At 51.8% G+C, this 26,247-nt stretch overlaps 9 protein-coding genes across 9 annotated transcripts; 5 read left to right on the top strand and 4 right to left on the bottom strand.

Moving 5' to 3' along the window:
• Window positions 1-241: 241 nt before the first annotated feature.
• On the bottom strand, window positions 242-954 carry ASPBRDRAFT_58207 (uncharacterized protein; the record flags this gene model as incomplete). The annotated part of the gene is made up of 2 exons (XM_067627865.1): window positions 242-781; window positions 847-954. The coding sequence occupies 2 exons, from the start codon at window positions 952-954 to the stop codon at window positions 242-244; spliced, it is 648 nt and encodes a 215-aa protein (XP_067475414.1).
• Window positions 955-1,432: 478 nt separating this feature from the next.
• Window positions 1,433-2,951, bottom strand: ASPBRDRAFT_199306 (uncharacterized protein; the record flags this gene model as incomplete). Its single annotated transcript, XM_067621312.1, has 3 exons — window positions 1,433-2,061; window positions 2,108-2,367; window positions 2,416-2,951. The coding sequence occupies 3 exons, from the start codon at window positions 2,949-2,951 to the stop codon at window positions 1,433-1,435; spliced, it is 1,425 nt and encodes a 474-aa protein (XP_067475415.1).
• A 656-nt stretch (window positions 2,952-3,607) lies between these two features.
• On the top strand, window positions 3,608-5,544 carry ASPBRDRAFT_159927 (putative MFS multidrug transporter; the record flags this gene model as incomplete). The annotated part of the gene is made up of 4 exons (XM_067619457.1): window positions 3,608-3,733; window positions 3,802-4,690; window positions 4,743-5,200; window positions 5,264-5,544. The coding sequence occupies 4 exons, from the start codon at window positions 3,608-3,610 to the stop codon at window positions 5,402-5,404; spliced, it is 1,614 nt and encodes a 537-aa protein (XP_067475416.1). The 3' UTR covers window positions 5,405-5,544.
• Window positions 5,545-5,737: 193 nt separating this feature from the next.
• Window positions 5,738-8,300, top strand: ASPBRDRAFT_319112 (tRNA lysidine(34) synthetase). The gene is made up of 4 exons (XM_067622953.1): window positions 5,738-5,909; window positions 5,965-6,175; window positions 6,223-6,405; window positions 6,480-8,300. Exons 2-4 carry the CDS (start codon window positions 6,031-6,033, stop codon window positions 8,090-8,092), a joined length of 1,941 nt encoding a protein of 646 aa, XP_067475417.1. The 5' UTR covers window positions 5,738-5,909; window positions 5,965-6,030; the 3' UTR covers window positions 8,093-8,300.
• A 207-nt stretch (window positions 8,301-8,507) lies between these two features.
• Window positions 8,508-13,276, bottom strand: ASPBRDRAFT_133749 (putative Rho guanyl nucleotide exchange factor; the record flags this gene model as incomplete). The annotated part of the gene is made up of 3 exons (XM_067618546.1): window positions 8,508-9,068; window positions 9,138-10,996; window positions 11,047-13,276. 3 exons carry the CDS (start codon window positions 13,274-13,276, stop codon window positions 8,508-8,510), a joined length of 4,650 nt encoding a protein of 1,549 aa, XP_067475418.1.
• A 225-nt stretch (window positions 13,277-13,501) lies between these two features.
• On the top strand, window positions 13,502-14,287 carry ASPBRDRAFT_319150 (uncharacterized protein). The gene has a single exon (XM_067622955.1). It carries the CDS (start codon window positions 13,728-13,730, stop codon window positions 14,211-14,213), a length of 486 nt encoding a protein of 161 aa, XP_067475419.1. The 5' UTR covers window positions 13,502-13,727; the 3' UTR covers window positions 14,214-14,287.
• Window positions 14,288-15,566: 1,279 nt separating this feature from the next.
• On the top strand, window positions 15,567-20,587 carry ASPBRDRAFT_199310 (Sec7 domain-containing protein; the record flags this gene model as incomplete). Its single annotated transcript, XM_067621313.1, has 6 exons — window positions 15,567-18,748; window positions 18,805-19,150; window positions 19,202-19,590; window positions 19,647-19,753; window positions 19,805-20,187; window positions 20,243-20,587. 6 exons carry the CDS (start codon window positions 15,567-15,569, stop codon window positions 20,585-20,587), a joined length of 4,752 nt encoding a protein of 1,583 aa, XP_067475420.1.
• A 1,188-nt stretch (window positions 20,588-21,775) lies between these two features.
• On the bottom strand, window positions 21,776-24,611 carry ASPBRDRAFT_199311 (mRNA splicing protein SYF1; the record flags this gene model as incomplete). The annotated part of the gene is made up of 5 exons (XM_067621314.1): window positions 21,776-22,064; window positions 22,119-24,130; window positions 24,223-24,276; window positions 24,338-24,454; window positions 24,522-24,611. The coding sequence occupies 5 exons, from the start codon at window positions 24,609-24,611 to the stop codon at window positions 21,776-21,778; spliced, it is 2,562 nt and encodes an 853-aa protein (XP_067475421.1).
• Window positions 24,612-24,933: 322 nt separating this feature from the next.
• On the top strand, window positions 24,934-26,148 carry ASPBRDRAFT_199312 (H(+)-transporting V1 sector ATPase subunit D; the record flags this gene model as incomplete). The annotated part of the gene is made up of 8 exons (XM_067621315.1): window positions 24,934-24,948; window positions 25,029-25,141; window positions 25,206-25,216; window positions 25,279-25,604; window positions 25,657-25,705; window positions 25,757-25,766; window positions 25,818-25,858; window positions 25,907-26,148. The coding sequence occupies 8 exons, from the start codon at window positions 24,934-24,936 to the stop codon at window positions 26,146-26,148; spliced, it is 807 nt and encodes a 268-aa protein (XP_067475422.1).
• Between the last annotated feature and the right edge of the window lie 99 nt (window positions 26,149-26,247).

A 26,247-nucleotide genomic window follows, 5' to 3' on the forward strand; every position in this document is an offset into this window, starting at 1 on the left:
TGCCTCGCGCACTAGATAAGTCCTTCTGGCAGCTTGGTGCCTACCTTATCCTCCGCTTCCTCCTTCCCCCTGGTTTAGCGATACTGCCTCTTCTCCATCCTGCGGTAGTCTGAAGCCTCTGTTGTAGTATATAAGTCCACTGAGCATACTGACGAGATATCTGCATACATACTCATAGTAGCAAATCCACGTCTCATGAATCCTCCCCAGCTTAGCATCGGCTGTCTATATCGTCGTGGGATTAGCCATCCAAAATAAGAAGAGAAGAAATATGCATCAGACTAACAAGACCTTCAACGAATTCATCCATGAGTCTTGTTTCACGATCCAACCAGTCCAGATGACGTTGCTTAATCGACTGAGACGTGAAAGTCCGCGCGCGATCAAAATCCATCCATAACACTCTATCAGACGTTGTCTGTACCATCATGTTACGAGGATATGGGTCCCCATGATATACCTGGGCTTGATGAATCTCTAACAGTATCTGCTGGAGCTTATGGAGCCGTTTCTCGGAGTAATTCGATAGATCGATTGGGTGAATATCCGGTATATACTCCATCAAAATTGCATTCGGATACAGAGTATCCGCGACGAAGTCTTGTAAATAAGGTAGATAACGAACTGGGTTGATTTGCTTGATTATTCCATAGAAATCAGGAATATGTCCTCGGTCGCATAAGCCATATTCTTGGAGCCGCATATACGCAGTGCTTTCACACTTGAATGGATCGGTTTCACGGTTTCGGTTGCTTCTCGACCCTGGTTCAGGAGTGTGATACTATTCGTTGTAGTTCCAATAGTTGGCAGTCGATCAAATGCATGACGACACTTGAGACAACTTACCACTTTCAAGATACAAAATTTATCGCCCCAAACTGTTCGAAATATACAAGACACCGGTGATGTCTTGATTGTTTCGATGACTGTCACCTCTGAGAGGGTTATATCCATTATGTAGAGAGGTTCATTTGCAGCTAAAAACATCAGGTGTAGGTTGTTGATGTTAGAAAAGACGAATCCCTTATCGTAGGCAACGATTCGCGTTCTGCCTAGTCCAACTGTCGGCCGCCTGGAGAAAGCAAGGCTAGGCAGGCCTTGAACTCTGACAGATACCTAAGAGCTGGATAACACTCAATAATATTCGATAAATTGCATTACCATTATGGTATTGATCAGCAACTGATCAGGTGGTTGAGGTTGGACAAGACATTCTGGACTCCATGTCATCGTGCATAGCCTATGTTGTGTTTTGATTCCATGGCCATATAGCCAAGTGTCTCATAAACGCAGTAGTAGTAATTCTCTCCAAGCCTCTCTGCTCGCTGCTGTCCCTACTTCACTGCTCCTACGATGCTATCAGTGTTGTCTCTATTTTCTATACCACATATCAGCACGCGTATATTAGTTAAGGGTCTGAGAGTCGCCGCTTTTATGGCGCGAAAGCTGGATCTGTGAACTGTTGCTCCATCGGTATCCCTCCAATCCAGGTCAAGTCTTGCATCATCTGCTGCCATATGGTGGCATCCCAGTCTTCAGTCACTCCAGACTCCGCTATTACAGGGCAATCTTCACGTATCACTTGTGGTGATGAATCATTGTTCTCAGCCTCTGGGGTGTTCGATGTATCTGCCCGAACTTGTAATGACTGGAGCGGTTTCCGACTGCTCTCTAACCATGAGAGCATAGACCCAATCACTGTACGGCAATTATCCCAAAAGTCGTTGCCCTGTGACATGATTTCCATCTTTTGCATAGCAGCAAGACCGAGGTTGTGAATATCTCTGTTATGGACTTCGACTATCTTGTCTTTGGCGGCATCGGAAGCCAAGCTCAGCTTCGACAAAACAAGAAGGCCGTACCAGATGGATGTGTAACTTGACATAGGGAGACTAGGTGTGACCGAAGCCGGCGTTGCGAGGAATACGGTCACAATGTTGAATGCGGAACGCGCAATACGAGACAGTCGATGTTTATCATACTGGTGATGGGCATCGCCATGCGGAAGAGGATGCCCGAGAACAATTGCTGGAATTGCATTGAGCTCCAAGCGCAAGGCCCCTGTCTAAGTAAGTAACGTGGAAATAGATCACTCAAACGCACATACAAGTATCACACTGTGGCTGTCGGACGAGAATGCGTTCGATTTGATTCTCAAGTCTGTCCATCGACTGAAACAGTTCGTCCTTGTTCGCATGCGTAGGGTCTTCGACCTCGAGCTTCGACTGTCGAGCAAGCAATTGGATCTCAATCAGTGCTTTGATATACTGATCAGTGGGATACTCCGCCCTCTGCCCCAAGATATCAGCACAATAATCGACCCAGCCCGTATGTTTCATGGTCAGCTGTCGCCGGAATATCGAGGCCCTTGTTGCGTTAGTCGATGACACCGCGCCACATTCCAGAAGCTCTCACTTGGAACATAAATAATAGCAACCTAAGAATGCACGCTGCCCGTCGGGGGTCAGATGGAGCGCTTGTCCTTCCTGTGACCCTTCCGTGTCTTGCTCGTGGTGAGAGATGTGTCGCAGTTTGAAGTTGTTGTATCTATCAAGTCCCAAGTCAACAACGATGGCCATAGCCATCTGAAGAAGCATGTACACCTGGGTATGGTAGCTGCGCCAATGATAATGATACCATGAGATATGAACCAGTAATCCGCGAAGTATGTCCATGTCCCTCTCCATGTTCATTATTATGCGGGTAGAGATAACAGATCGAGCTTCTAATTCGAACTTTTGCTGAAGGGCGGGCTTGTGCTCGAGACAGGCTGTCATTATGCATAGGAGGAGGAATGGAGATTTCTTGCGCAATTCAGCAAAATTCGCTTCATGTATAAGGACGAATGGGAACAGAGGCATCAGGTTAGCACGGAATTTTGAGAGTAGTTCTTCGCCTTCTGTGATACTGAGAAGTCCGCGGGTGATAAAGTCGTCGAGTGAATCGGGCATAGGGGTTGCAGAAGAGGATGGCGTTGCTGTTACAGGTGCCGACTTCATCCTCATGCCCTAGTAGAAATTGTTGAGATAGCAATTTGGGAAGGCAGGAGTAGTAACATTATGAAGTAGGATACCTTATCAAGATGTATTGGAGCTGCATGTTCGTCGACCCGATGCTGGATGGTATCGATGCGGCTGTTTCTGGAGACCGAAAAACAAGGTTACCTTACAGCCTACCCGAACACAATATAACTGTTCAGGGGCTCACCTGATGCTTGTATTCCTAAGTGAGCCATCTGGGAAAGCACAGTGGCGGTCGAGTCTCGCACATCGTTGACACCGTCCATTGTCAATTAGCACACATTTCGCTTTCAACTGAATGCATCGGATACAGGCATGTCGCCTAGATGGGGCTTTATGCATTGCATTCGGATTGAAGGATAACTCTGATAAAGGGTGATGAGTGGCAGTGAAGTAGAAGTGGAAGACGGACCAACACGGCGCGGGAACGGAGTCGGCCTTGAGTCGGTCACGGGGCCGGCGCCGGCGCCGGCCTACCATACAATCAGACCTCCCAATTCAGTAATTGTCAGGGATCAGGGACAGCATAAAAGACCATTGCGATAGACATAAGAAGTTGTTCGAAATCATGATCGAATATTTTCATGATGTCTGCAAGTCCATCTGACTCGATGTCCACACAGCCCGTCGGGTCTGTAAAGCTGTACAGCATCTTGGCCGGTATCATGATAGCCACTTTTCTGATATCCTTGGATGTCTCTATTATTGCTACTGTAAGTTCATCGAAAGACATACAGTTCCCTCACTCAATCTTGTTGAAGACTAACAGCTACCCCTCAAGGCCATCCCCTCGATATCGACCCATTTCCATGCTACGACAGATATCGGCTGGTACGGGGCTACCTATCCACTCACGATGTGTGCCCTTCAACCTATCAGTGGCAAGCTCTCTTCACTGCTCTCATTGCGATGGACATACCTTGCGTTCTACGGCATCTTCCTTCTAGGATCTCTGATATGCGGTGTGGCAAACAGCTCCAAGATGTTCATAATTGGGAGGGCAGTCGCTGGTGCTGGGGGCTCTGGAGTAGTGTCCGGTGGTCTCTCAGTCATTGCATTGATAACAACGCCTCAGCAGCGTCCATTGTATACTGGGCTGGTGACCTCTCTTTATGCCTTAGGCACTGTTGTCGCCCCAATAATTGGAGGCGCTTTAGCTGAGCATACCTGGAGATGGTGTTTTCTCATTAACCTTCCGGCAGGAGCAGTAACTGTGGTGACGTTGCTTTTGTTCTTCCACCCTCCTCGAAATACCCGAACAGAGCGTGTGTCCTTCCTGAAGCAGCTCGATTTAATTGGATGCGCTCTCTTTATACCCTCCATAATTATGGTGATGTTGGCCTTGCAGTGGGGAGGTGGCGAATACCCCTGGAACTCGGCGACAGTGATCGGACTTTTCGTCGGCTTTGCAGTGACGATGGCAGTCTTCATCTACTGGGAGTGTTACCTGGGCAATCAAGCTATGGTTCCCATTGTGCTTCTACGGGGCAGGTCGACAATGCTTAGTATTGCATTTGCCTTTTTATTTCTGGGATCATTCGTCATCCCGGTATACTACCTACCGGAATGGTTTCAGATCGTCAAGTCAGCAAGCCCCATTCGCAGTGGAGTCATGCTTCTCCCTTCAGTGTGTACTCAAATATTTGGGTCCCTCGTTTGTGGAATTCTAGGTGAGTACAAGATATATTTCTTACGATAATCCTGCTGACGCTGTATCACTAGCCAAACACCTCAAATATTACAATCCGTGGCTCTTCGTTGGTTCTGCCTTTCTCTGCATTGCAAATGGGCTTTACACTACGTTTACTGTATCATCACCATCTGCAGCTTGGATTGGCTATCAGATCTTCCAGGGCCTGGGGTGTGGATTTGCAGCCCAGATCCCCCTGCTTACAGTTCAGTTGGCCTTGAAGGACAGACCGCGGTATGTTCCAATCGGGATAGCGACTGTTCTCTTCACGCAATACTTTGGAAGTGCCGTGATGCAAAGTATAGGAGGCGCTATCTTCCAGAATGAGCTGAAGAGACAGCTACAAGATCAGGCGTCGTTGGATAATGCGCAGATTGAGATGCTCCTGAATGCTGGAACCCTAAGGGTTCGGGAGGTTTCTGTGCAGGCATTTCCGGACCACTTGGCCGATATCATCGCTGCATACAATAACGCGATCACAACTATTTTTGTGAGTCATCTTCTAGACTTAACTATCACCTCTGCTATCAAGGTTCTGACAATGGTCTACTAGTACCTTCCAATAGCTGGTAGTGCTCTGGCATTCATTCTGGTCAGCGGTATTCCATGGGTCAATACTCGCTCGACACAGGAAGATGATCATTGTACAGAGGAAACCGATAATCCCCAGTCAGAGAAGAAGTCTGCTGTGTGAGCAATCAACATTGTGCCCCTACTGTCGTTGCCACTCTAGCAGAAATATATTCTGTACCACGGACGGATAGACGTTACTAATTAGAGAGGCTGTCTAGTCCTCTAAGATGGCAACACTATACATGAGATCGTGAAGCTACCCTTTGATTCTCTCCGATCTTTGCTTATTCTGTCGAAGATAAAGCGATGATTGCATGTTACTCCTAAATATCTTAATCACATACTCCTTCAAGCATCCCGGGGTTTTGTTTTCCCGAGAAGAGATCACGTGCTCACTCTCCTGATTGGTTGACAGAAGTCGGCCGGAATAACTTCAAAATATACAGCCTGACATCCGATACAGCTTTTCGCCCTGCATAGCTCAACGCCTATCTTGATCGTTTGCAGACTTGTAGCCATATACATCCATATAAAGATACCATTTAAATACCGCATTTCAGATGCTAGGTTTAGAAAGGCAATGACCCGCGCCGTCTCCCTTCCCTAACTAAACTTCCCCTGTGCTTGTATGTCCTACTATCCCACGACTCACACTAAATAGTAGTACTAAGTATCCCATAGCATCTGATATGACTACCAAATGTTCTTCTTGACACCTATCTCAACCAATCAAGCAACGCCCACCTCATGGCCTCATCACACCTTCTCCGCTATACTGACCCCGGTCCCCTAACCGTCAAACACTTCATCGACTCCTTCCAGCGCATATGGCTCGACTCGCCACCAGCCCGAACAGGGCGCAAACGTGATTCTCACCTCCCACGCAGACTCGGTATGCTTTCCCATATATCCCAAGAGCCCCTAACTCACACCAACCAGGTCTAGCCATAAGCGGAGGCGCAGATTCCATGGCCCTCGCCTACCTATGCAAACAATGGGAGCGAACGCAGACACAAACAAGCGACGACACCATCTCCGTCACTGCATTCGTAGTCGACCATAAAGCCCGCGAGGAGAGTAATCGCGAGGCGAACATGGTTGCCGGGTGGCTTGATGATATGGGTATATCTCTCTCTACTTCTCTCAAGAACGCACCACATCCATAAATCCAGAGTGTATATTAACCACAAAAACAGGCCTACAAACACAAATTCTCCCTCTTACATGGCCAGACCATCACCTCTCTGCCTTCGAAACCCACGCCCGACGCCTCCGCTTCCAAGCCCTCGGCCAAGCCTGTCGGGCTCGGAACATCGAGACCCTCCTCATGGGCCACCACCAAGACGACAACGTCGAGACAACCCTCTGGCGACTCTGCACAGGTGCCAGGGGAGCCGGCCTAGCAGGTATTCCAGCAGTGACGCGTATTCCTGAATGTCATGGCTTGTATGGGGTTGCGGAGAGCGGATCCTACATCATACTGAAACCAGGAAGAAGCCATAACTATCGCATCAAAACCACTAACTCCAACGAGCTAAAGCTCATAGAATCACCACATAACACCACCCACCATCACAAACAACAAGAAGCAAAAATAGCAACAGGCGGCATCTCAATCACCCGTCCCCTTCTCGGCTTCCCAAAACAAAACCTCCTCGCAACATGCGAAGCAAACAACATCCCCTACGTCTCGGATCCAACGAACTTCGATCCCACACTTACTCCCCGGAACGCTATTCGGAGTCTTCTCGCGGGGGAGAAACTTCCCCGTGCGCTGCGCGAAGAATCCATTTTATCGCTGATGCGGAAGAGTAATATGCTTCTTCGGTCTGTGACGGAGTCTTCAAATGAGATTCTCGATCGATGCTGGCTTCTTTCGTTTGCTCCGGATACAGGGAGTATGATTGTCAGATTTCCATCATCACCACAATCAGAGAATACCAAGTCAACAGAAACCAAGCATGGAAATAAGAATGATATCGACACGACATCCCTCACCCTCCGACGCATCACCGAACTCATCTCCCCATTCCCAGAGAATCACTTTCCGCTGAGGAGTTTCGAGCCTTTCGTTTCACGCGTTTTTTCATCATCACCATCTTCTTCTTCTGCATCACAAGGGGAGAGTTCACTGAAGCCACAATCCTTCACACTAGGCGGCGTTATGTTCCAGCCTCTTCTACGCGACTCACTACCCTCATCATCATCATCATCCCCATCCAACACTAGTCAACAGCAGAATACTTATCTTCTAACCCGCCAACCCTACATGCGGAACCGCCTCCCGATCCTCCCCATTACTGTGCCTATATACCCATCCACATATCCATCTACATCTACATCCTCATCTCCAACAACATCACCAGAATGGCACCTCTGGGACAACAGATACTGGTTCCGGGTTACAGGCACATCAAGTATACCACCTTCATCATCATCATCATCATCATCATCATCATCATCAGGGGCAGCAGGTTCAGGACCTACGTCGGTATCAGTAGTGATCCGGCCGCTACAAAAGTCCGATTTGAAAGGTATTCGGGAGGCGGCAGGATCAAAGGAGGAGATACGGATGTTGATGGATCGGTTGGGACGGGATGCGCCGGGGGTAATCCGGTTTACCTTGCCGTTGTTGGTGTTGGTAGTCAACGGAGGGAAGGAGGTTCCTCTGGCGTTGCCGACTATGGAGATGTGGGTGCCTGGTTCAGAGAAAATACTAAAGTCAATGTCGTGTAATATTCGCTGGGAGTGGATGTATAAGATGGTTGATCAGGAACCGTTGGAACGGATGGGTTGGTTGAAGAACTAGCTAAGCTATGCTACAAAGAGATTTCCAGACAAGGAATGTATGGACAAGTGGGAAAATATCACAGAGAATAGGAAACGAAGAGATCGACATGCATAACCCGCCAACCCGAAGCAAACCCCGTCGGATGCAGTCCAGAATAGCCAAGCAGACCCGCAGGCTATGCCACGACACAAAGGAAAGAGAAGCCTTATGCACAAATGCGGAATAGAATGAAGGACGCTCCTGAGCATCACCGCGGCTCAGACGCCAATACCACCGTAAATAGATTCCAAGAAAGAAAGGAAGCAAAAGAAAAGGCCATCTCCAGTAACAGGCATACACTCATATCCAGTTCGAAGATATCCCAGGAAAAGAAACAAAACATTAGAATAATGAAAATGTACGTCAATGAGGCGAGGCTGCTATTATTCAGCGCTCACTCACTTGCCTTCAACAAGGCCACCGCGGCTTGCTGCGCACGTAATCCACCCACTTCACGTTTGAGCCGGAAGTTTTCCTTCTTCAGCCGTCCAATCTCCTCCAAGGCCGACGACAGTTGCGTTTTGAGCGCCTCCTCGACATTGCCGGCTCTCACGTCTCTCGCGACCTTGCTCAGTTCGGAGTTAAATCGATCGTAGAGAGCCTCATTTTCAGCGCTGGCTTCGCGATAGAGTTCATCGAGCTTCTTGGCACGTTTCTCGCTGACCACCAAAGACGACTCCAGATCCTTTTCGATCGCCGCGGTGCGGCCATTGAACTCTCCGGTCAGCGTTTCAAACTTCATCTCCAGGTTGTTCATGCGGGACACCAAAAACGAATTCGCGGTTGGCGAGGCAAACGGCTCGTCGAGGGATTCGGAGCTTTGTCCGTCACCTTTGACCAACGATGGGGTAAGTCTCATCGCCCGTAGCTCCTCTCCGATTAGATCGAGCTCGTCCTTGAGACCTAGCTGCGCCATGTTTTGTGCTCTCTTTTCACTATTGAGGCGATCCCGAAGCTGTACCACTACGTTAGTCGTTGTGCCTCCAATTGACGGCCAGACAGCAGGGAGAAGCATGAAGCTTACCTTTTGGGGGCTCTGCAACCGCAGTTTGGGGGTCTTCTGAGAAGACGTCGGTTGCAGTCGTCTCGCATCGGAGCCGTTGACCTGAAGCGGTCTTTCCTTCAGACCAGGGGCCCGAGAAGAGGGAATACTCGTAGCTCGCGACCTTCTCTTGGCCTCTTGCGTAGGAGATACCGAGGCCTCCCCTTTCTTTCGCGTGGCGCGTTCCGTCTGCGGCAATTTGGGATCGATGTTTTCTTTTCGACTGGGCGTCACCGGACGTGTCGGTGATCGGCGGGTTGGCGAAGGCAATCGAGTGGGAGAGCCACCCTTGGCCGGTGATGTGCTCCGCACGGTAGAACCTGAGCCATGACTAGTTTGGGGTCGCCCCTGTCCAGCAGGAGTCGCCATGTCGGCCCGAGGTTGATTGGATATAGACGACGGAGTTGCAGGCCGTTGTCCCACACTGGACACAATAGAGACGTCGGAAGAGGCAGTGCCGGGTCGGAGATCCGAGAGGGAGCTTCTTCTCTTGCGTCGCACTTTCACCACTCCGTTTGTAGTTGTCGGAATGCCACGAACGGAGGACAGAGACGGTGGCTGCTCCTGGGAACTGCCCGGTCGTCGAAGATGCTCCTGGGATAAGGATGCACCGGGGCGGTCGCGTGAGCCTGGCCGCAACAAGGAACCTAGACTGGTATCGATGTCGATCGACTTGGACCGTAGCAGCGATCCCTTTGGCGTGCCGGGCTCTGAGTCACCCGAGCCCTTGCCCTTGCTTAACGTCCGGAGGATGGACGAGACCTTGCTTTCTCCCTCCAACTTGGAGTTTTCTCGGTGCAGACCGAAGCCGAACCGTTTCCGGAAGGAGGACGCGTTAGAATTAATGGAGCCTGCAGTCTGGGAAACGGACTTGGTTTGATCGCAGTTGAGAGTCCCTTCCAATGTAGCACCACCGGGGATGTATTCATCAAAGAGGTTGTCAAAATCGTCCACTAGTCGGTCCAGGAGCGAGATATGCTGCATTGGGTCGCCATCAACTGTCAGAACTTCTGCGAAGGCCGCAGTTAAGGCTCCCCGATCGCCATCACTGCCCGAGGCATCCAGCAGCTCGGCCAGCAGCCGGACCATGGATGCCAGCGCACGCCGATTTTGGGGGCTCTGGTCTGCCAAGAACCTTCGGAAGCTTTCATCAAAGTCCCGCGGGAACATGTTGTCAAACTGCGCCTGGAGAATTCTTAACGATGCCGAGTCAATAACCGGGCCCATATGTTCCCTCCACGCATTGGTCATGAACGTTTCAAAGGCCACGAAAAGCGTATCGACCGGTACTTCGGCTGCGGCTTGGATCCGCCCGGGATCTTCCAGCAGAATGTTGTACAGCTCATTGACGGACGACCGATCGACAGTATCCCTTCCACGAAGTGAGCGTCCGACAATGTTCCCGCTCCGAGATTGCAGGGCGAGCGCATAAGCGGCGAAGGTTTGTTCCAGCGCACTAAATGGACTTTCCTCGCCCTTGGTCGGTGAAGCACCCACCACTGAGATCTTGACCGGTGTCTCCTCTTTGCTAGGGAAAACCGAAGGTAGTGTGTTGGAGCGCGACATGTTGCCTCGGGGCGGGGGCATTTTGGGGTACTCTCCCAGTAGAGTTGCCGAAGTTGGTGCCTTGGAGCTGGGTGCATTGCTTTCCTTGGACTGACTGCCCCCCAGTAGGCTGGAGAGCAACTTCGAGGGCGAAGGGGGCCGGAAGCCACGCGGAACCTTAAACTGAGCCATAAGGTGGCCGGCAAGGTACCGGAGGATGTCGAAGTTGGAATGGACGATCGACTCCGTCATCGTCCGATTTCGAGGCCCATGGAGGGGGAGGAGCACATTGAGCACTACCAGCGTCAGTAATGAAACCAGCATCAAGCGATTTTGCGGTACTTACAGCGCTTGGAGAGCACGGGCACGAAACTATCCACGGTGACCATGTCCGACGAGGCAGTGCCGACGACGGAGTCAACATCCACCCGATACTGGTCTTCGTTCGCCAAAGACACGGACACAATCACCTCCAAGTCGGAATCTTTCAACTTTTGACTACTCTCCACCCTGGAAGTATCGAAAACCACCCGGATCTTCGACAGATTGGCCCTCTGCGCGGTCTCTTCCGGCGCTTCTTCGAACACACAGGCTAGGATTCCGAGGTTGCCAACAGTACCGGTTGGACTGCGCAGCGACCACTTGCCACTTTCCCGCTCAGTCTCCGAGAATCTGCCTTCGATTTTGGCTTTCGCAATCTCCTCTATGATTCGGCTGGCACGACCCTCGTACATGGACACTGGCTCGAGTGCCAGCAGATCCACTGTCGTATTCTGGTCGGGTCTTGAGGTGGCAGATGCCGGAGCCAAGAACAGAATTCGGCCGCACGTGGACTGCGTACATCGTACGGTGTGCAAGTCGTACACTTGCACCACTCGGAGTTCGGATGAGGCAGGCGAATTGGGAGCGGTGTTGGTTGCTGCGGCGGCGTTATCTAGGTCGGCCAGTAGACCGCGCGCTGTCGTCTTGCCCCCCACCGGCTTCGATAGCAATACCAGGCAGTTCTTGTAAATCAGCATAATGCCCGCGCTGGGCTCGGTGGGTGGGACGTCCAGATGATAGGGAGGAGTCAGCTCGTTGAAATCTACGGCGGTAATCAGGCGGCCGGTCGGCAATATCGTCGAGGGCCAACCGTCCACTAGCTCTTTCAACCGTCGGAAGCTCTGGTCGTGGTTAGTCGATGAAGCGTCGTCCAGCGAGCAAATGTCCTTGATAACATCGCGCGCCTTCAGCAGTGGTCGGACGGCCGGATGGACCAGGGGAAGACTAGCAGTCATGGTGTCGATTAGCAAACTGTACCGAGGGAGACGTTGCACCGGCTCCATGAGAAGGGAGCGCAGCTTTTGCTCGCCTGTTTCGTAGACGCGCTTCGAGAAGCTCGAGTGCTTGTCTCTCATAAATGAATTGAGCGTCTGCGTGAAGCCGGTATGAGCCCGCATATAATCTGCATACGGCTGGGAGAAGCGGGGAAACCAATCCAGAAGCGCATTGGCAAAGGGCACTGCGCCAATCGCATCCGTTTCGTCCCGCGAAAACGATCGTTGCGACACGGACGACGGCAGTTCTGTATCATCGGTGAGGTCATCAATGGCTTCTTTTTCCGTCTCCTCCAGAACCTGTCGGATCACTCCCAGGAATCCCATGTTGACCTCAAGGATTTCATTTAAACATGGCGGAAACAGCGTGGCGAGATCGGACTCGTCGGGGCTGGTACTCGATGCGCCTCTGGCCTGGGCCTTCAACCGGAATTCCTCCGCCACATGACATACCAGGGTGTAGAGCTTGTTCACATATCTCTCCTCCGTGTCCACCACCTCGCACATGGTGAGGCGCAGAGCTTGTTTTTGGCCTTTCGAGAAGAGCCGGGACTTGCTCAGATTGGTCGGTTGCGACGGGGCGCGCTTCAGTCGGGAAGTGGGCAGGAACATGGGCGCTCCCAGGGACCGTACCAGAGACGCATAGCGTCCATATTGAAGATCGGGGGCATCGTACAAATCCGCATTAGCATCATGAACATCATCATCGTTATCGGGTTGGGCCGGAGGCTGGATCACTCCGGCGGGGAGGACCACATCGATATCCACCCAGGGCACTTTGCGCTCCTGGAAAGCGCCACGAATGTCGCGCACAATGTCGGCGGTTTGTTCAATCTTCGTCATGCGATTTGCGATTTCCGCCGCGTGCATTTCATCGAAGAGCTTGGGAAGCCTCAGGCCCGGTTTTCCGGCGCGGGCGAAGGTCTGCAAGCACTCCTTGGCGGGGTCCGACAGCTCTGCGAAGTATTTCAACATACTGACGGCGAGACCACGACTGACTTCATCGCCTTGCTTCTCTCGGGGCAAGTGGTTGACGGCGGCGTATAGGGGGGCCGCGGGGGAGACGGTGATGCGCGGGTAGCTTTGGAAGCCGGCGGGGGTGAGGATATGCGCCTGAATGCGCGAACTGCTGACGGTGGCATTGGCAGTTGCGACGGGACCGTAGAAGACGAATATGGACGATAAGTAGGGATCGGAGGCATGGTACAAGGAAAGCTGCTCCAAAGGCAGGTCCGATGGGGCGGTTGAGACCGTCGCCATGATGGCGGGCGGGGAGTGGGAGTTGAGGCAGGAAGGAAGGCTGGTTATCGCATGCAACGAAAGCGAGTGGAAATCGCCGACCGATAATGGCGGGGTTTTGGATGGAAAGAGCGATGGATGGGAGGTGCACTAAGTCACTAGTAGATAGCCAATCGGTGAGACAGATTATTAAGGGAAAGGCCAATCTTAATGTCAAATCTCAAATGAGCAACCGAGATGGAACGATAAGAAAAGAGTCAAGTAAGTAGTAGTCAGTGAAATAGGAAATAGAAAGTTGGAAGAGTCAGTGATCAAAAGATCCGCGATCAGTGCTGCCCAACCTCAAAGAACCGGGCGGGCAGACTCCAGAGGATTAGGATTAGAGAAGGACTATGGCAAAAGAAGGTCGATGCAGATGAACGAAGACATAATAGAAACAGCGGCGATGTCGCAGAGTCAAACGGGATAACGAATGAGGGTCCTCATGCAGCGGAAGGGGAAAGAGAAGGAAGCCCCTCCATGGGAGGAATTGGCGAAAGTGAGTGATAAGAAGAAGAGTGGAAGACGTGAGGAGAGGCGGAAGAGGAGGAGGAAGAAGAGGAGAAAGCGAAGGTGTAAAGCAGCGACGGCGATGGCGATGGAATCCCAATTAATCAATCGATCGGATCATAAGACGTGTTTCTTGACAGGGAACAAGCTTTTCCCAAATGAGAGTGTGTTTGTTTTCGTCTTGATGATTTGGGGGGAGGAGTTTATTTTGGGAGTGACAAGACAGACCGACAGCGACGGAGAAAGCAGCGACTTGCAGGGGATTTGCGGCGTTGGACTGGCGACTTTCGATGAGGGGAAGACGATCGGGTCTGGCCGGTTGGTATTGACGCGCACCTTTTTTTGCTTTGCTTTTTTTGTGTTTCGGACACGCGGGGGGGATCTGGCAAAGCAACTGAATCTGGTTTAGTTTGATCGGTGGCAGATCGACTATCCTCTCCCTTCCTTCATATTCACAATGATGATAATGATAGGTAGGGAGAGAGTATAGTGATTAGGATTGGGAAAGGATCCCAATAGCTATGATTCTACAGTGTATACGCTAAAAAGTATGCCGTCTAACTAAGAAATATCTCCGGATTTGCTGCTAGTATTGCAAATCGAAGAATCACACGCCGACACGTGTAGGGGAAGAGTGCGCCAACTGTCAACAATTGTCCGGGAAAAGAAAGCCACGGGAAGATTCTTGGAAGTTACTCAAGTACCAGAACTCTGTCCTCTGTAGACTACACATGGAGCGATGACCTCCCAGGGCAAGAGTGATTTAAGGTGCGTACATGGATCTGCTGAAGGAAGCGGCTGTTGTTGTTTACTATCTACCTAGTAAAGTATCAAGAATAATAAAAGAAACGAGGTTATCAGAATCCCCATCGTGTGGGACTGCCAGATTGATTGGATCGAGGCTCCTCTTTGACTGGCCACACCGCCCAACTTCCCCCAGCAAAACATCAATATCCCATCCCCAACCATGGATCCTGAATTATCCATAAACTCCAGTCCCAAACCAAACAATCAAACCATCAATCCTATTCCAATCTTGCTTTGGGGGTGGATCGGGAATACCCTCCCGTTTTCTTGACTATTCACTCATCACCTTAATGTTACAGCTTAGACTTTTTAGGGTCAAGCAAGGCATCCTCATGCAACCCCCGCAGCTATCCTCAGCAAATCGCAATGGAAGAAGCAGCCCTTGCAGATTTCCCCTCCCCGGGTGACAAGAGTGAGTTACTGCAGCGACTGAGAATTGGGTGCGTAGTAACCAGGAGGGTCTCGTTTTGGTTCATATATTTGAGGAGGACCAGCTACCCCATGAATCCCATCACCTGCTATTAGCCACTCCCTATTGTAGAATCGAATATGTCTTTACACAATACCTAATATGCTGTTCCTACATGACAACTTGACTAGCGATTTATAGCTAACTAATGAACTAGTTGTGTAGTTAAAAGTCCCTGGCCGCCGGAGACGGGCTTGGGCCTAAACCATATTGGGCAGGTATGGAGACCTCAGGCTCGCTCTCCGCTCGCCGGAGCCCAAAAGAAAGAAGACCAGCTGTTGTGTTCCCGCTCGCCGAACTCAACTCGCCTCCCCTCGGCTCTCTCTCCAACTTCACTCTCCTCATTCCTCCCCTCTCCCCTCCCTCCCTCCCTTTCGCTGCTCTGTTTGAGTAAGGCCATGATTTGAACTGCCTCCCATTGTCCGGCAATCTTCATCTGGCCGCTCCCTCTCCCTCCCTCCCTCCCTCCCTCCCTCCTCTTTCATCATGTCATCTTCCACGCCTTTACCCATCGCGGTCGATCCGGTCGCGTTGGTGATTACGGAATGCATCACTGTCACCTCGGCCATGCGCAAACATGCCCGGTGGGCTCACTCGTCGGTCTCTGCGATTCTCGGCGGAGGCGCCGTCTCTCGCGTCTACGACCGGGATACATCTGCGCCTCCCAGTCCCCGCAATGGCTCGACGCCGCCCCGTCCAAGATCGCGAATGTCCTCCGCCGATGAGGATCATGTCCTCGCCAACCGCTGGGGTCTTCGGGGAAAGAAGGGCAAGAGTATGCAAGATAACCCGCTGATTTCGGCCTTCGCCAGGTTGCGGAGTGACCTGAAGGGTTGCAAAGATATCCGGTCCTTTGACGCTCCTGCATTGCTTCACCCTTTTCTCCAGGTCATCCGATCCTCTTCCACCTCCGCCGCCATTACCTCCCTCGCCCTAGTCGCCCTGACCAAATTCTTCGCCTACAACATCATTAGCTGCGATTCTCCCCGACTCCCCATGGCCATGCAACTCCTCTCGGCCGCCATCACCCATTGTCGCTTCGAAGCCAGCGATTCGGCTGCCGATGAGATTGTCTTGCTGCGCATTCTGAAGCTGATGGAAGGGATGCTGTCTCGGCCGGAGGGCGAGCTGCTCGGAGACGAGAGTGTTTGCGAGATGATGGAAACCGGTCTGAGCATGTGTTGTCAGGTCCGCCTGTCGGAGGTGTTGCGGAGGTCTGCCGAAATGGCCATGGTCAACATGTGTCAGGTCATCTTCATGCGATTGACCCACCTGGAGATCTCCGAGACCGACGAAACTGGATCACAAGCGCCATTGCGCGCAGAGACGGAGCAGACCAACCTGAAAATGGACCCGTCCGTCGACGGGAATACCGTGACCTCGCAACACCCATCCGCCATGGGTTCCGACACCGGGGTGACTGACCGAGATCGTGGCAGCCGAGACGGATCGCCTGAGCAGATGCTGAATGGAAGTGCCGTTGCCGCCCCACCAAGCCCTCAGGACGATACTGGTGACGAGGTGAAGCCATATTCCTTACCGTCCATTCGGGAACTGTTCCGCGTCCTCATCGACCTGTTGGATCCGCACAACCGCCAACATACCGAGCCGATGAAGGTCATGGCATTAAGAATCATTGACGTCGCCCTGGAGGTCGCGGGGCCGTCTATTGCGAAACACCCGAGTCTCGCTACGCTGGCGCAAGACGACCTCTGCCGGCACCTCTTCCAGCTGGTTCGATCCGAGAACATCGCCATCCTGACCGCGTCGCTGAGGGTCGCTGGCACCTTGCTGCTAACTTGTCGACCGGTTCTAAAGTTGCAGCAGGAGCTTTACCTGTCCTACCTGGTCGCCTGTCTGCACCCCAAGGTAGAAATTCCGAAAGAGCCAGGCATCAATCCGGCCCTTTACGACGGGGTCCCGCAGGTACCCAAGTTAGTCAAGCCGTCGCCATCGCAAACGAGTAGTGGAAGATCCACGCCGGTTCCCGTCAAGGATAGACAACAGTTGGGCTTGGAAGGTGGATCGCGGAAGCCAGAGACCCGGGAAGCCATGGTGGAGAGCATTGGCGTGCTGGCACGCATCCCGAGCTTCATGGTGGAGCTATTCATCAACTACGACTGCGATGTTGATCGGGCTGACCTATGCGAGGACATGATCGGCTTGCTCTCACGTAGTGCGTTTCCGGATTCGGCTACGTGGAGCACGACCAACGTGCCGCCCCTGTGTCTGGACGCCCTACTCGGCTACGTCCAGTTCGTCTACGATCGGCTTGATGACGAACCGGTGCATGAGGGTTTCCCCTCCATCGAGCACCTTCGGAGCCAGCGCAGGACGAAGAAGCTGATCATTCATGCCGCCCAGAAGTTCAACGAGGACCCCAAAGCTGGGATTGCTTATCTAGCGTCCCACGGAATCATTGAAGACCCGAGTGATCCCGCCCTTGTTGCTCGCTTCCTGAAGGGAACGACTCGGTTGTCGAAGAAAATCCTGGGGGAATATCTGTCCAAGCGCAATAATGAGGAGCTGCTCGATGCCTTTGTTGAGCTTTTCGACTTCTCTGGAAAGACCATTGTGGACGCCCTTCGTGATCTGCTCGGTGCTTTCCGCCTGCCTGGCGAATCCCCCCTAATTGAACGAATTGTCACCACCTTCACTGAAAAATACATGCAGAAGGCCCAGCCCACTCAGATTGCCGACAAGGACGCTGCGTTTGTTCTGACGTACGCCATTATCATGCTGAACACAGAACTCTACAACCGCAATATCAAATCCCAGAATCGCATGTCATGCCACGACTTCTCCCGGAACCTGCGGGGCGTGAATTCCGGCCAGGATTTCGCGCCTGAATTCTTGCAAGAAATTTATGATTCCATCAAACATAATGAGATCATTTTACCGGACGAGCATGATAACCAGCACGCGTTCGACTTTGCCTGGCGCGAGCTGTTGCTGAAATCCTCGTCTGCCGGAGAGTTGGTCGTCGGTGAAACCAACATCTACGATGCGGAGATGTTCGCGGCTACCTGGAAACCGGTGGTGGCGACTCTGTCCTATGTCTTCATGTCTGCCTCGGATGATGCAGTTTATTCCCGGGTCGTCACGGGATTCGATCAGTGCGCCCAAATCGCTGCCCGGTATGGTTTGACCGACGCCTTCGACCGTATCGTCTTCTGCCTCTCCTCGATCAGCACTTTGGCTACCAACAAGCCCCCCAGTACCGCTCTTAACACGGAAGTGCAGGCCGGTCAAAAGAGCGTGATGGTGAGCGAACTCGCAGTGAAATTTGGACGGGATTTCAGGGCGCAGCTCGCGGCGGTGGTACTCTTCCGTGTTTTGGCTGGCAACGAAGCCACAGTCCAGCAGGGCTGGACATATGTGGCTCGAATCCTTAGCAACCTATTCATCAACTCCCTGATCCCTGCTCTCGATTCCAATCTCACCGCTGAGCTTGATATATCTCCCATTCCGTTGCAGACTCCGTCGCAGGTCGTGGACCGCGATGGACGGAACACGGAAACTGGACTTCTATCTGCTTTCACATCGTATCTCTCCAGCTATGCAGCTGATGAGCCTCCGGAGCCGTCGGATGAAGAGCTGGAGAACACCTTGTGCACTGTAGACTGCATCACCGCTTGTTCTACTTCCGACGTCTTGGCGAACATCAAGTGAGTAGTTATGTTCGCTGTCCTTTGTTACTCGGATTTCTAACGTGCTTTTAAAGGTCACTTCCGTTGGAGACGGTATCTCTGGTTGTTGAAGCGCTATTGGCCCAGATGCCTGAGGAAAGTGCCCCGGCAGTCATTGTCGTGAAGCCAGAACGACCTTCGGCTGGTACAAGGGCATCAAACGGCAGGACCGACGGCAGCAAGACAAACTACGACCCGGGAATGATGTACCTCCTGGAACTCGCGACTGTTCTGACCCTTCGGGACTCGCAAACCCTCGAGGCTCTCGGGGAGAGACTCCTAACCACATTACAAGCATTCATTCGGGACGCAAGAAACATCCATTCTATGGCCTTGTCCCGGATTATTCATTATCTCCTTAACCTACTGCGGCTGAGCCATGTACGTCAACTTCCTCTTGCACGGTCTTCTAGTACACTGACCAGCGTTTAGGATCAGCCTTTTATGAGGGTTCCTGTGATCTTGCACGGTATCTCTGGCTTTGACCAGGATATTTTGGAAAGCGTTGCTGTTACGGTAGTAAACAGCTTATCGCGGTGCATCTCGAGCCCCGGCCTCTTGCGCAATGAGATCACCGTCTCTCCCGACTTCTGGTCCATCTTGCAGAGACTGTTGCCTCACAAGGAAGCTGCTCCACTCGTGTTCGATCTGCTGCACTCCATTGTAGACTCGAACCCCCCTATCATCACTGCTGATAACTATGAGGCCGCTGTTAGCCTCGCGAACGACTTCATCAGTGCCGGTAGCGTAGGATATATTGAAGAGCGACAGCGGGACGCGCATGGACGACGCGGCAAAGCTGTCAAGCCTTCCAAGCCAAGGTACGTACTTTAAACATTCGGGCGTGCACAGACTGGGGAACTGACAATTCCGGTAGTGAGAATGAGGTGGTTTCACGTGGTGTGAAGGCCATTAGTTTCGTCCTTCAACTGACACGACGTGTCCCGAGCCTAATCAAGCAGTCACACTTGGAGGCAAGCGAAGGTTTGCGAAACACGCCCATTACATGCCCAACATGGACTGACATAATCCCAGCCTGGTCCGCCTACTGGTCTCCTATCTTCCAGTCCTTGACTGCGCAATGCATCAATCCATGCAGAGATATCCGTCACCATGCCGTTTCAGCCCTACAACGAACTCTCCTCTCTCTTGAGATTAGCTCCACCGATGAGAAGGAGTGGACAGCCATCTTCGACCAAGTTCTCTTCCCCCTTATTCTACGGTTATTGAAGCCCGAGGTGTACCACTCCGACCCCTTGGGAATGGGTGAAACCCGCGTCCAGGTGGCCATTCTGGTCTGCAAAATCTTCCTGCGCTACCTGGACCAGCTCCCCAATCGCGACGGCATGCTTGATCTGTGGCTCAAGATCCTGGACATCCTCGACCGAATGATGAACAGTGGCCAAGGAGACAGCCTGGTACGTTGCCTTCACTGCAGATTTTAATACAGAGCCAATCACTAATACCAAACAGGAAGAGGCCATTCCCGAAAGTCTCAAGAACATCCTCCTCGTCATGGCAGATGGCGGCTACCTCGTCCCGCCTGCCCAAGATCCCAGCAAGGAGCCCATCTGGACCGAAACCAAGAAACGCCTGGAACGATTCCTGCCCGATCTGTTTAAGGAAATCTTCCCAGATGCGTCCGACGAGAAATCTGCCCCCGTCTCCGTGGCCCCCTCGCCTGTCCCGTCAACTCCTCCCGCCGAACCCCAAGACCAAACCAGCACCACCACGGCAGAGCCGCCGGCGACTTCTGCAGCTCCGGCCGAAGCTAAAGCCGAAGAAGAGACCGAAGCACCAGCTGCTAAACAGGTTTAATTAGTCCCTGAGTCTTGATAGGGACTGACGGGCATTGTAATGAACAAATCCATCATTTTTTCTTCCAAGTTACCCATTGTTTTCCATGTACCTCGGGCATTTTATAGCGTGGGTTATTATACTCCATTGTTTTCTTTCGCTTTCCACTGAGGGCCATCCATGTGTTGCAAAAAGAATTACCTACCAATGTACCCTGTAAATATAATCAAATGCTCATCATGAAAGACCGCTTTGTTTGTTTGTTTGTTTGTTTGCTTGTCTCTTTGTTTGTTACATTTTTTTTACTAATCTAGCCACGGGGCTTGAACTACTATTCGCATCACGCATGTTTCATATTCTAAAAGATTGCGGGGTGACTAGTATTTCTAGGATAGAACTACTACGGTATTTGATACAATTAGAACCATCATATATCCTGGAATTGCATATTACACACAACACGATAATAATACTACTACATATAGTAACGTAACCCCAAAATTAGTCCTTCCTGGTTATTGTTTGGTCCAATATAACTAACTACTACTACTACTACTACTACTACTACTACTACTACTACTACTACTACTACTACACGCATGCCTATATACCCTCAACAAAAAGAAAGAAAAAAAAATGTCTACTTCTTACTACATCCACAGCATAGATACTAGATAAACAAGGAAGGTAAAGACTCCACGATCTGAATAAATTGAAGCGAAAAATGTCCCGGTCCCCAAGATCTATACTATACTGGAACTAAGAAGAAAACGCCCAATGAGGAAAGACAAGACGAGACAGAATTTCAACTAAATAGGTATCCTATAACTAGATATAGAGCGGAAAGTGGGAAATGAAATGAGAGACGCGCGGAGAGATACATATGTGGATTGAAGATTGAAAGATCACAACAAAGGAGAAGTTTCAGTGGTCGAGTGGTACAGATGGTTTGGGTTGCTGGCCTTGTACTGTGGGGAGGATGATTGTGCTGGGCTAGTTAGAAAGGGGATAGTATCGGTAATGAGTTGTTAGGTGAGATTGGTGGAAGGTAGGTAGGAATAGAAGAATGATGATGGAAGAAGCTCAGGGGATGATGCATTCCATCTTAGATTCGATGATGGAGCTCGGATGTTGTCATTGAGATTGCAGCGCAGCTATTCAAAAGATAAAAGGAATGGTATACAGGTAAATAGAGTAGGAAAACGAGAACTAGTCAGCATCCATGTCGTCATCGAGGTCAATCGCATCCGGGTTGACTGGAGCAGCCAGAGGCTGCTGTTCCTGGCCAGCTGGAGGTGGCCGGTTGCCACCTTCTGGACCGGTGCTGGCGGCAACAAAGCCCACGGGGGCACGAGCCTGTCGCTCCAATTCAGCCATTGCGTCTGCACGCTCCGTCGCCGCGTCCACGCCATCTTGCTCGTCTCTGTCTTTGCCGCCGTCTTGAGTCCGCTGTTGACTGCGGGCAATCGCCTGGGAAGCGATAAAGTTGACGTCGGTGCTGTTTTGAGGTTAGTCATGAGCCGGTTGTGTTCTATATGTGGGGATCACTTACTTGTATTGTGCTTGAACACTGCGCTTGATACGAAGCATCTCCTTGAAGGTGTCCTCATTTCCGTGCTGGACTTCGAATGCCTCCCATTTCTGCCAGAAGGGTGCATTGGTCCGGGGATCGCAGAACTGCGACGCATGTCCGTAGATCGCACGGGCCCGGTCGATTTCTCCGAGTCTCCGCTCCATCTCCGCAAACTTGAGGCACATTTCCTTCGCTTCTTGGTCGGGTAACGCTGCAATGGCCCGTTCGTAGATGGGTCTCGTGGACGTTAAGCCGAAGTTCGAAGCCGACTTGGTAATGTAGAACTCGAACATCTCGAATCGGTCTTCGTCGGAGACGGCGCGGGTAGCGCGCTCGTAGATTCTCATGGCATGTCTGGCCAGGCCGCGCTCCTCTTCCAGGTTGCCGTACATCAAATAAAGAGGCTTGGCAAACTTGGGAGGGCATCCATCCAAGGCCTGTTCGAACAGATCGCGTAGTCGCTCAATGCCGATCTTCCGGTCAACTGCCTTGGTCAGGTAGAGGTTCCAGAGCTCGAACGCAACTGGGTAACTGAAGAGATCCAATCCACGTTCGTAGACCTTGAAGGAGTCTTCGAAGTATTTGTTCTCCTCCAGGAGGTTGGCGTAGTTGACGACAGTTTGAGGCGTTGCGATGCGCAGTTCGAAGATCCTTTCGTACACCTTCTTCGTCTCCTCCAGGGAGGACACACTTTCGACCAGATCGACATAGAAACTCCATAACTTCCAGCTCTTGTGCACACGTTGCTGAGGTGACAGGTTCTCGTCGAAATAGTCCACGGTCGACTTCTTCGGTGCTTGTGTTGCCTTCGCCATGATCTCCACGGCCTTGTCGAAGTTCTCGCTCCGGAGTTCCATTTCCGCCCACTCACACCATGTCTCGGCAAGTTCCGCGACGGATTTGAAAGGAACCTTAACAGCCTTCTCAAAGATAACCCTGGCTGTATCCAGGTCGCCTCCATTCTCGTAGAACTTGGCATAGTTAACCCAGAGCTCGGAGAATTTGCCGTGAGCCTTCTTGGGGTTGATAGCGGCAATAGCAGCTGTGTAGGTTTGCACGACCTCGTGCTTGTTGTCTCCCCAGAGAGCCACTCTCTTCTCCCACTCGATGACATTGTTGGGATTCTGCCTGAGAAGCACATCGTTAACAAGGAACGGTCGTCGATCCATTAGTTGCTCAAATCGCATCATCCGCAGATCAAGGTCGAAGTCGGCTTCCTCGTCACTTTGTCCTTTGTCAGTTCGGGTTGCTGCTGACTCCATCAGGCTTCCAATGATAGACTCCTCGAACTCGACATAAGCGTCAAAGATCAGGGTAAAGTCTCTGACCGTCATGACCGTTGTGATACCTTCCTCAAAGACATCTCTTGCCTTTTCGAAGTTGCCTCTGGTGATCCAGTATGTGGCCAAGCCAGCCCACAACTTGCCCCTCTGGTCGGCAAACCGATCAATGCCGCTGCGCAAAATGGCGTCGACATCAATTCCAACCTGAGGGCCCGTCTCGATCTGCTTTGCCTTTGATACCAACAAGTCCACCATCTCCGTCCAAAGCTGGAAATTACTCTTTGCTTCCTTGGACTGGAAACGGGGGTTGTCAAGGATCTCCATGTACCGCTTCACAGCCTCCGTATACTGGCCCATATCGACGAGCAGTTGGATATACTCCTCAGCATTCTCGGGGTGAATCTGCATGTACCGAGCCCAGATCTTAACGGCCGTCTGTCCTGACGCGGAACGCGCAAAAGTCTTGTAGAGCCTCCAAATCCGGTTGTGTTGTGTGATTGGCAGAGCTCGCAGGGCACGATCGAACGTCCGTCGGGTCTGTGTGACAAGAGGCTGCTGGAGCAAGAAAGAGAGGTACATTTCCCATATCCGCGGCATCTTGTTGAGGAGGATGAGAGCACGCTCGAAGAGCGCGTTAACCTTCTGGTATTCGGCCCGATAAACAGTCGCGTTGCGGCCCTTGAGGTGGTGCGTCCGAAATTCGAGGTACTACCTATGGTCAGCTGTATTCTGACACCACCATGTGACACGGAATATGATGATCTGAGGGGTTCCGCAGGCAGAAAAAAAAGATCCCATACCATCTTCCACAGCTTGTATGATCTCGGGAGTTCTCGACACGCACGCTCCATGACCTGTCAATAATTCAATTAGCACGTATACCAGGACATGATCGCGACGGCAGTAAAGACGTACAAAAGCTTGCTCGTAGAGCGTGCCATGTTGCTGTTTGTATTCGATATAGGCAAGCCATGGCTTGATATTACCGGGACTGCGAAGGAGATCCTGTTCGTAGACAGTATCCTGATCGGCCTGGAATCACATCGCACAGTTAGCCATGTGTCTCTGGTAGTTCAATGGGTGCGTCGCCCCCACTTACAATCAGGTAGAGGTCCGGCCCTGAGGCCGATGTTCGATCCATCTGAGCGTGTTGCCGGTGGGATCTCGGGGGCAGGATTGTCCCTGGCATTGCGCCACTCAATCGAGCGGGACCAACTCACACGGTCAACACGAAATCCGCAGAGAAGGGGGTCGCATGAACGGGGAAAGCTTGTCTGGTCGCGCGGGTTGGAGAAAAGCGCCGAGCGCTGCGGGCGATGAAGTCGGACATTGTGCACGTGACTGGCAGTCATGCGGGCGGGCACGGGGTGGCCCAAGCTCACTATCGCGCATCGTCATCGCATATCGCGGCGCTCCTCCTCGCTGCAGCTATCGTGGCCTGTCGGGATCGGAGTGGTCCTTGTTGCTCTCTTTCTTTCTTTCTTTTATTCTTGTTTTCGTCAGCATCAGTCATGTCGGGTGCTGTGGTATGTCCGGATTTGATTCTCCTGTCCCCTTTCGAGAGCTATGCGGGGGGGCTGCATACTGACTACATTTGCCTATTCAGGGCCGTGAGGCAGTCTTCCCGACTCGCCAGTCGTTGGGGTTGATGAAGGGTAAGCTAAAGGGCGCAGAGATCGGACACAGTTTGTTGAAGCGGAAGAGTGAGGCTTTGACCAAGTATGTTCTTTCACTTGCGCTATATTAATTGGAGATCGTTATCACTAACCATCGTGATCTACAGGCGTTTCCGGGGTATGATAGCCCTTTTCTCTTTGAAGCTCCCCACCATGTCCAATACTAATGCCCACTCCTAGATATCACTCGACGCATCGATGAGGCCAAGCAGAAGATGGGACGGGTCATGCAAATCGCTGCCTTCTCGCTTGCAGAAGTCAGCTATGCGGTCGGAGGAGATATTGGCTACCAAATTCAGGAGTCCGCCAAGCAGGCCCGTTTCCGCGTGAGGGCCAAGCAAGAGAACGTCTCGGGTGTCCTACTTCCTCACTTTGAGAGCTACACGGAAGATGGAATCAATGACTTCGGCTTGACGGGTCTTGGAAAGGGTGGTATGCAGGTCCAGCGCTGTCGGGAGACCTATGCCAGAGCGGTGGAAACGCTAGTAGAGCTGGCGAGTCTACAGGTGGGTTTCATTCCCTGGCGGTGTCGGTCAGATGAATTGACCCTGTTTCTAGACTGCATTCGTGATTCTAGATGAGGTCATCAAGGTGGTGAACCGGAGAGGTACGTCCTATTTTCAAAACTCATTCCGCTCATTAAGCTAACTTGCCACAGTCAACGCCATGTAAGATATGCAACGCTTCGCCCAGTCAACCCAGATACTAACCGGTCACAGCGAGCACGTCATCATTCCTCGTACCGAAAACACCATCAAATGTTCGTGTTTCCGACCCTGCCATCGTTCTTCCAACTAACACAGAGCAGACATCAACTCCGAGCTTGACGAGCTCGACAGAGAAGAGTTCTACCGCCTGAAGAAGGTCTCCGGTAAGAAGCAGCGCGACAACGCCGCTGCAGATGCAGAGATCCTAGCTGCACGGCAGAAAGAAGCAGCCAGGCTGCAGGAGAGCGCGGCTGCTGAGAAGAAGGAAGAGAAGAAGGAAGAGGAGGCGCCTGAAGCGCCCGACGTCCTCGGAGAGCAAGAAGATGCCGACGTGATCTTCTAGGCGCCGTTCTGATTCCCTTTCGCCCTGTAACTAGTACCTCCTTCACCTACACTTTCTAGCCTAGAGCAGTTCTTTTTCGTCACTTCATATGCCTTACAC

Source organism: Aspergillus brasiliensis, assembly GCF_001889945.1.
Source record: "Aspergillus brasiliensis CBS 101740 unplaced genomic scaffold ASPBRscaffold_13, whole genome shotgun sequence".
Lineage (NCBI taxonomy): Eukaryota > Fungi > Ascomycota > Eurotiomycetes > Eurotiales > Aspergillaceae > Aspergillus > Aspergillus brasiliensis.

Excerpts from the sequence above, each read along its gene's own strand:
- ASPBRDRAFT_319150 (XM_067622955.1), top strand. The coding sequence starts at position 13,728 with ATGAGGGTCCTCATGCAGCGGAAGGGGAAAGAGAAGGAAGCCCCTCCA.
- ASPBRDRAFT_319112 (XM_067622953.1), top strand. The coding sequence starts at position 6,031 with ATGGCCTCATCACACCTTCTCCGCTATACTGACCCCGGTCCCCTAACC. Across the intron at positions 6,176-6,222 it reads TCACCTCCCACGCAGACTCG|GTCTAGCCATAAGCGGAGGC; the intron begins GTATGCTTTCCC and ends CACACCAACCAG. Across the intron at positions 6,406-6,479 it reads CGGGTGGCTTGATGATATGG|GCCTACAAACACAAATTCTC; the intron begins GTATATCTCTCT and ends CCACAAAAACAG.